This window comes from Anarrhichthys ocellatus, unplaced genomic scaffold (genome assembly GCF_004355925.1).
Source record: "Anarrhichthys ocellatus isolate YVR2014 unplaced genomic scaffold, GSC_Weel_1.0 scaffold45, whole genome shotgun sequence".
Taxonomy (NCBI): domain Eukaryota; kingdom Metazoa; phylum Chordata; class Actinopteri; order Perciformes; family Anarhichadidae; genus Anarrhichthys; species Anarrhichthys ocellatus.
Window position 1 is genome coordinate 1,205,369 of NW_022280075.1, and position 9,333 is coordinate 1,214,701.

Here is a 9,333-nt window from a genome sequence, read left to right on the forward strand (position 1 = left end):
ATTATATTTGTCACTGCAGCGATGCACTTCAGCATGCACGGTGCATTTTACAATCTTAGACATTTTGCACACCTCAAACTTTCACTAAAATGTGATGATATATATGGCACATAATATCAAAAATGGTAGATCAGGCAAAGTTCCTGTACGGCTGCTTGGGATTTGATCCATATATCTTTGGCTTCCTTTGTCCATGGACTCTGAACCTGTAGCCCGCTCCTCATCTTTGCTGCAGGCTATCTGCATGGGGCCACATCAGCCCGCTACTAGCATAACAACCAAATCCCCGACCGAACGGTCTGTATTCTGAGTTGCATTGTGGGTACAAATCAAACCCCTGTGTCCTCAATATACAACTTACAGTTTTCAAATAGTGAGCTCGAGATTCTTTATTCAACGTGAGCTCCAGCACCTCGACACAACATGAGGAATTTTTTAAAAGTGTTAATCTGGCCTGGAGCTGAACATTATTCATTATGCATGAGTCAGCCTCAGTCTGACACCTGGCTCTGTTTGGCTTGGCTGAATGTGTAATTAAACCTCTTGGTCTCTGTTTTTGCCTCGTTGGACTGACCATTAGCCCCTCACCGAGGCTGCACTGAATGCTGATGTCAAACAGGCAGCCGGTTTAATAATACTGAAAAACTTCCTTTAGCTGAGGCTGTGAGGAGTTATAATACGTCCCCTGTGTCCTTCTCTGTTTCTTTGGTATTTGTCAGGAGTGGATGAGACTACACCAAACAACAGACAGACACAGTTGGCGATATATTGGAGCATTTAGCAGCTAAAGAGCCAGAAACGGAGCTAAAAGTGACTGAATTGTGGACTGGCATTCATAAGGTGGTACAGATAATACGAACAAAGGCCTTCCAGACACGTTCACAGACAATCCAGCGTGTGTGTGTGTGTGTGCGTGTGTGCGTGTGTGCGTGTGTGCGTGCGTGCGTGCGTGCGTGCGCATCAGCCATTCCACATCTGTGAGTAGAGGGAGGAAGTCCAGTCAATATGGAGGGAGATGGAACCACTGAACTCCACTTCACCTGGAGAGCCCAGGTTTCGCTGCAGGCAACGAGCTCTGCAGCAGAGAGTTTGTGTGAATGTGTATTTGTAGCTCGAGGGATTTTTTTTTTTTATTCTTTTTTTTGCTGGACGATTTGTATTTATTCTTTCCTGGGAGGCTCGCTGAACCTGTATTCGCATTCACTCCGACATCCGTACCTCCAAGGCTGGGACCATCTGTATTCTCAGACATGCGTCCGTCCCTCAGAGGCCGACCGGCTTCGTGTTTTTTTTTTTTTTTTTTCTTATGCTGCTATCACTGCTTCACCTCTCAGAGGCTTCCGGTGGATGGATTTCCTATTACTCGAGTGTAAATCTTTCATGTTTGCAATTGTCTGAGCTTAAAGAGCCTGTTGGAGAAGATTTCTGCCCTGCAGCCATCATTGCTTACAGTTTCAGCCACCTGCTCATCTTTTTCTTTTCTTTTTTTTTTTATTCCGCTCAGTTTCATTCTGAAGCCAGGTGCTTTCATAATCTTTCGCACACACTTTGGCTGACATAAAACTGCCTGAAATTTCACAGCTTTTTGCCGTTAACTCCAAGTTGCCTGCTTCGCAGTCTCGTGAGAAACACTTATGAGACAATAGAAATGCAGTCATAAAAAGACATTGAAAGATGAAGATAGAGCCCAAAATGTGCACCTGAGATACAAAACGTGAAGGTACTTCTCACCTAATAAATAAAAAAAAAAGCAAAACAAAATCGGCTCCCGTGCAAATGTTTTGGGAGCCGATTTTGTTTTGCTTCCGCTGTAACACAAAGGGGGGGAGGGGGGGGGGGGAGTTCAGTTACTGTCGGTTTAAATAGATTCTACACCATCTATTGTAGAGGGTTAACTACTCTGCACAATTTCAAACCTAATGACCGTCGAGCAAATTTGGTTGTGCAATGTGTTCACGTAGATGTGTCATCACAGGAGGAACTACAACCATCTGCTTCTCATTTTAAGACTGGATGAGCTACAAAGATATTTTGGATGATGCCCCTACCAGACCCTTTAGTCCCTGTTCTTTCTTTCCTAGCAGGCACGAGACGATTGTCACCGTGGCTGTGATGTTTGCACTCCTAAGACTTCTTTGTTTGCAGTGTTGTTGAAATGAAAAAATGACGCTTTAACAAAACGGTTTCACTCCAATTTCAGAACCTGAAGCGCGTGGCGGAGGTGTGGATGGACGAGTACGCCGAATACATCTACCAGCGTCGGCCCGAGTACCGCCACCTGTCCGCGGGAGACATGACGGCCCAGAAGGAGCTGAGGAACCAGCTCAACTGCAAGAACTTCAAGTGGTTTATGAGCGAGGTGGCCTGGGATCTGCCCAAACACTACCCACCGGTGGAGCCTCCTGCTGCCGCGTGGGGGGAGGTACAGTCGGCTCTCATCCCTCGAACACAAAACTAAATAGTGAGGGAGATTCGGCTCCGATCTGAAACCATGACACCGTGAAGTACAAGATAACAAACCATCCGAGGCCTCTTCCTCTCGACTCCCTTTAAAAGCAGTTTTTTGTTTGATTATTTCTCATTGGTTGTTAACGAGCCAGTGTGTTACGTTGTTGTTGCGTAACAGGAATTTCATTCATTCATTTGGAATGACAGTCAGTTGGACAGGATGACGAAGTTGTGAAACCAAGTGTCGATATTTGATTTATTTGTTTTCGTTTTTTGTTTCATATGACATTTAAAAAAAAAAAAATACTATTCGTCATTTATCAAGCCGAGCTGTGCTCAAGGTGCTGAACATTTCTGTTTTGATTATTTAATACAACCATCGGATCAAAAAGTCTGGATCATTTGTAGCAGCTTCTTCTAAAATAACTGATGAGGCTGTCAAGAAAATGTTGGCCGGTTGGCTCTAATAGTCGTGTCTGTCTGTCGCACCGGGCTGCTGCCCGGAAATCTGGTGCGACTGCTCTCAGAGAGGAGGGAGCACGTTTACGTAATGCCAATCAGAGGATAATCTGAGTGGTATTGCCTCCCGAAATAAGCCGAACTAAGGCCCTCATTCTAAAACTGGAATCTGCCTCAGCATACTCGTGCATAATGTCCTGTGTGATTATGGGGGTTTTTTTCTCAGAAGACTGAATGACTGTCCTTCGTGTCCTTGTTCGTGTCACAGATCCGTAACGTGGGCAGCAGCATGTGCATGGAGAGTAAACACTTTGTATCAGGGAGTCCCATCCGCCTGGAGAGCTGTGTGAAGGGCCGGGGCGATGTGAGCTGGAGCCATGGACAGGTCAGCAGCAAAAATATTACATTTTAATAATTAGCCTTGTTCAAACTCTTCAGGCTTTATTTTACAATTGAACGTTCAGAAATGTACATTCAGTCCTTATTTGAAGAACCTGAGAATTAGATGATGCAAAAATATACCTTTAGTAATAATTACTTCTATTAAATACTTAGAATAAGTAAAAGCAGCAGAGCCACAATTGGTTAACGTGACATTGTTGTTCAGTGTTGTTTTTCTTTTGGTTAATTTCAGGGGAATATCAGATGTATTAGCGTTCTGGGTCGAGGTCTCTGTGGGGCCGGTTGGCTCCCAGTAACTGAGACCCACCCTGGGTCTAATAAAGTCTCAGGTCTGTGTGTCAATATGTCTGATACCCGAATGAATCAAAGCAGAGTCTCTGATCATGTGACGTGTCATCATGATCACAAAGGAGAAATACTCTTTTTGAGGCCGATTCATGTTTTTAACTGTTGCTATTCTATTTGACTACAGTTGCTTCTTAATGAGAAGCTTAATGACAGTTCTTTCTACAGCTACTGTAAGATCGGGTCTAAAATATTTGCTACCTCTTGTTTCATCCACCTGGCACATCTGGGTTTGTTTTGGAACGCCTCAAACATAACTGAACCACTGCAGAGTGTGGTGCACATTTCAAAGAGGAATTGTCACATTTTTTTATCTCTTGAGATTAACCCTGAGTTAATAAATCTCCTGAGTAAAAGTATTTCATCTACTAAACAAGCATCCGTGTCAAATTACCTTACGCAGACACACAAACGGCACACACACGTGCTGCGCTGCTTCATTATCTTTGCATTGTTCTGACGGACTTCTTCACACTGGAGATCTTTAAGTCGAGCTCATCACACAACCTTAATGGATTGAATGCCTCAGTTTGTCTCCACAGCTGAAATAGTGCGCCTCGGAGCTCCGACACTTTAATTGCCTTAATCTGAAGATGCATTGTTTTAATCTGTGTCGCAGTTGCAATCTGTATTCGGCTCCAGCGAGAAATTGATTCACTGAAAATCTCAGGGGGCCCCGTGGCAGCTGTCCTTGTTGATTTCGTACGAGAGCAGCGGAGGAACTCGTACGGGAAGTCTCGGTGATGTCCGAGTGTTCGTCGCTCCTCCAGCTCACAGATTGACAAGATTCTTTTTTTTTTTACATTAATAAGAGAGCTTTTTTTATTAAAATGACAAGATTTCACGTCTTTTGGACCCCCGCCGCTACGCAGATGCTAAAAATTGTATTTACGCTTTACCAGCTGTTTCCAGAACTTTCAACCAATGAAAAGAAAGAAGGTGACTGTTGAGTTGCTTTGAGGATAGATCTCTCCACACGAGAGTTTAGTAGCTGCTTCATCGCCGTGCTAGCTTAAAAGTGAAGCACTGAAGTCCATTCTCTGCTGTTGACCTCACAATCCCAACATAAGGTCCACTTACTAGCTTTCAACAACAGCGACACAGTCTTCATCTAAGTTATTCATGTTATACGATGCCGTCGTGACTTCTGAACCACTGAGATTGGTTTCCCGCAGGTGTTCACGTTCGGATGGAGAGAGGACATCCGGGTGGGCGACCCCATGCACACTAAAAAAGTCTGTTTCGACGCCGTCTCCCACAACAGCCCGGTCACCCTGTACGACTGTCACGGCATGAAGGGGAACCAGCTGTGGCGCTACAGAAAGGTACGGCAGCCCTGACTGTAAAGACATTATCTCTGTGCACCAGTCTCTCTCTTTTCTCATCTTGTTCTCGCCCCCTCCCTTTCCTTCTTTCTGTACGAAGCAACAAAGCTAATAGCGCAACTGCTTCAAAATAAATGACTTCAAGGCTGCTTAATCATTCTATAAGGTTCTGCACATTTAAACAGTCCCTACCCTCGAGCTGATGGATATTCAAAGGACCTCATTACGCTGCTGCGTTTAAGCTCCATTAATAACAAAAACATGCCATCCAGGAGGCCACATTTGTATTTTTGTAACACCTCTAGCATCTAGTGAAGTGTCACGACACAAGCAAGCTTGTTTGCTGCAATATACACGTAGAAGCAAAAAGACCGGCCAAAACCGCAGAATGTAAAAGTTTGACAAATGCATTAATGAATATTCATGTCCTTACATGTCTGCTACATTTTAGTGTTGCTCAATGTTATTCTGTTAAATGGGTAAGATTCAAGTGTCATCACCACACTGTGATGTTATTTCATGCTTTGGAAAATGGTCATCTCAAAGCAAAATGTTGAAGAAAACATGAAAACAACAATACTACAGAATCCTTAAAAATGAATGCTTTCAAATCAAACCAAAGGAGGAGGAGAAACGTCTGGCTTTAGTCCTTCGTGAGTCACTGAGACTCGCCACCGTCGCTTGTGTCGGTTGCGCTCTGGCCGAGGTGCTGAGCGGAAGCCTCCGCAGGCTGCGTTATGCTTTGCCTATAGACCTCAGCCTCAAAACAACTCCGTTTAGGGGGAGAGGTACGTCTACACTGGCACACACAGAGAGGAGGAGAAAACGCTGAGCGCCGGTCAGGACAATGGGTTTTAAAATGAAAAAAAATAAATGAAAAAGCTTCCTTTAGTTCTTCTGACAATCCTTCCTGTTTCTCCCTCCCTCCGTCCTCCAGGACAAGAGTCTGTTTCACTCCGTCAGCATGAGCTGTATCGACTGCAGCCCCAGCGAGCGGCGGGTCTTCATGAACACGTGTGACCCCTCCTCCCCCAGCCAGCAGTGGCTGTTCGAGAGAACCAACGGCACCATGCTGGAGCACTTCAACCGGGGCACCAACTGAGGCCCCGGCAGCATCCAGAAAGAAACAGAGACTCTTGACGCACGCAGATGTGGAGCTGCTGCTGCTGTAAACTCTGGTTCCCCGTTTACCCGACGCTGAGGTGACGGCTGTTTCTCTTTGGGAGGTGCTCAGACCCGAGGCGGGATGGGATACCGTGGGGGAAGTTGGTTAAACACCTGAGCTGGAGGATAGACTGAGTTTCACTCTTGATTGATGGGTTTGTGTTTGAAGGTGGTTCTGTGTGTGAGATGTATATGTTCTGACACGGCGGGTCTGTCTCACTTCCTGCTGCCGATCGGTTATCTGACATTCCTCTCCTTTCTTTTCTCATTCCGTTTTTTCTATTTCAAATTTTCTCGAGCTTTATCTATGGCCTTTCTTTCCCTCGCACATTTTTTTTGTTGTACCTGTATTTCCCCTCTCTGTCTCTCTACCTTTATTCTCCACCTCTTTCCCCCTTCCCGTCTCTCCTGGTCCGACTCCGTCTGTGCGTCCGTCTCTATCTGCCTGCATGACTGCACCTTCTCCATTCTCCCTCTCAAATCCCCTTATGTCTCTCCAGCTCTGACAACCTCCCTGGGGGAGGGTGGTGGTGGTGGTGGTGGGGGGAGCTCCTGCTGAGCCAAAGTCATCCTGACACCTGCATGAAGCCAGGCAGAACCACTCTGAAAATCACCTGGTGAATTGATTCTCCTTTTTAACCCTCATACACCACTGCCCCTCCCCCCCCCCCCCCTTTGGCTTGTAGTAGTCTGGTCTCTGCCCTTCGTCTCCCTGCGGGCCGAGCTGCTTTGAATGTAGCAGGTGGAAGTTGACAAAGAAAAATGCAGCCTCGCTCCTTTATCCTCCGCTCTGTCCCTTTGCCCTCGCTGTATTTATCAATGAGTCGTCTGCAGATTTGTCACTGTGCCACGTTCTGCTTTCATTCCTCAGAGGCGAGTGCTATCTAACGCCCGGGTTTGCGTGGGCCAACTCTCGCTGGCCATGGGCTTGTTTGTTGTTATGGTGGGACTTGGGTGGGGTGGCGGGAGCTGCTGTCACACCTCTTAAGAGATCCCCCCCCCTTCCTTCTTTCTGTGCACCCTTTGCTGCTCCCCACACGTCTCCGCCGATCAGTCGCCGGAACGACCCCGTCGCAGACTGCCGAGCGCCGGGGTCACGTCACGGCGCCAAACAGCAGGCAGGACTGCAAACGGACGCCCGGATGACTAGCTACGTGACTGGCAGGCCAGCTGATTCACCGCCGAGCTGACACATCACTTTAAAGTACAGTGCGAGTAGGGGGGAGGGGGAGACGAATAGGAGAGTTACTCTGAATAGGCTCGCCGAGGTATCTGTGGGACAGAGACAAAAGTGGGTTTAAAATGCATAAAGCACTTGTGTAACGATAAACTTGAATGAAATCTTCGTGCCTTGTTGGAAGAAGACTAGATGTGGATGTGTGTATTTTTCAGTAAGCGTGTGTGTGTGGTCCAAAATGTCCACATCAGCATTTGTGACTCTCGTATCAATGCACACACACGTAACTGCTGGCTGTGAATAGAGCTAAAGATACTTTGTTTTCCACCATATGTTCCTCCTGCCTTGAAAAGTTAACTCTAGCCCTCAGAAGACCTCTGTTCTCCTTTAATCACGATATGATGCTGATGTGTTGCTTTTCCCACTCGTTCAATCCAAAGTACTTTTATGGGAAAGGGAATTGTTGTTGTTGTTTACCACCTTTTTTAAATCTCTGTTGTTTTTCTGTTCTTAATGAAATGTTCTTCTGTCGTTTGTTTTAAACCTGTGGTTCAGCTGAAGATGATTTAGTTTCCTGCTCAACGTGATGTTCAGGTCTGTCGCCTGAACCCATTCTCTAATCCCATTGTGTGAAGCCGAACAATGTACAGTACGTGCCATTTTAATCATTGCACTCAGTTCGATTTTAACAATCAGTTGTAGACCAAAACATAATGTCCTATCCTCAACACGCCTCAGTGGAGGTACTTTTAAATCACAAATGAAGCTAGCTTGGACACATCAGTTTGATCAATTTACATTTGTCTGTACAGATTAAACTGAAAACTTCCGATGATATGAAGGATATTATCATTATTAACTCAAACGTCCATCTTTTTACAGTTTTTTTACAGTCATTTCAACTAAGCAACACATTTTGCAGAGTTGAACAATAAAAATGTAGCTTTGCTGATGTTTATAGGTTCTCCAAATGAACATTAAGTGATATTAGCTCATCTCTGGAAAGGAAAGCAACGAGAAAGCAGCTAACGCTAGATAGCTATCTACAGCTAGCAATGTTGTAATAGATAGCCTTGCTAGTTAGCAGTAGATAGCTACATGTGGCCTGCAGTGACAACTATTTATAAACTTCAACTCTCTGGTGCCGACATTTGTCTACCCGGCACCATGAGACACTACAAATGTCCTCATATGATTTCATGTGTGTGTCACATCGCTTATATTTCTGTTGCAAAATCCATCAGTCACTATTTCCTTCACCGTGGTCACCTGTCTTGCTGGGGGAAAAAAATCCTGACTTTGCAATCCTTATACGAGAGTTTTATATTGAATTCATGTTTCGGTATCCTTTTTCACCTGACCTACTATCGCTGCACGCATGGACAACTTGTCCGTTGTCAGATTGTTAAGAGTTGAGTGGGTATTGCTGCTTCAGACCACTTAATCATTAATGTAGCCATGTTTCCACTACAGGACCAAACTAAACACCCATCTGACCTTTTTTTAGACCCTGATTTAACTTCTCTACTTTTCTTCGTTCTTTTTAAAACAGTTATTTTTTCGGGTGTCCTGTTCGGATCAGTAGTGCAATCTGCACTGTTCAATCATGTGACCTTATTGTGAAGGACTGTTGTGACTGTTTAATACGAACACTGTACTTGTGGACAAAGTTGTGTAGAGGGCTGAATACACAAAGCAACATTTTGGGCAAGCCCATCTCACAGTGTTTCATAAAATAACACCTTGGGTGACTGTAACTTGTTATAACTGTCAGCTAAACCTTCGATTAAAAACGATGGCGGATTCTTGCACATACCACACTAATCAGCTGGAGTGTATTTATGTATTTCACATAAACCTCTGCTGACATGCCAGCAAGTCCGGAGCATTTTAGCCTCTTTTAGCTCAGTTTATTTTTGGTGTCATAGCAGATTTACTGTAAAGTTTATTCTAACCTGTCCCGTTTCCAGCTGCAGCAGGAAGCTGTTTTCACCAAATATGATCTGATAAACT

General features: G+C 45.0%; 1 protein-coding gene across 2 annotated transcripts in view; it reads left to right on the plus strand.

The window, feature by feature from the left end:
* The window catches only part of LOC116395230 (polypeptide N-acetylgalactosaminyltransferase 10), a 70,467-nt gene extending 63,069 nt beyond the window's left edge, over positions 1-7,398 (plus strand). For both annotated transcript variants that reach the window (XM_031868938.1, XM_031868939.1), the window contains exons 9-12: positions 2,201-2,422; positions 3,176-3,292; positions 4,830-4,979; positions 5,917-7,398. In XM_031868938.1, the coding sequence (XP_031724798.1) occupies positions 2,201-2,422; positions 3,176-3,292; positions 4,830-4,979; positions 5,917-6,081 (654 nt within the window). In that variant the 3' untranslated portion in view covers positions 6,082-7,398. The remainder of the gene's footprint in view (positions 1-2,200; positions 2,423-3,175; positions 3,293-4,829; positions 4,980-5,916) is intronic.
* Positions 7,399-9,333: the final 1,935 nt, after the last annotated feature.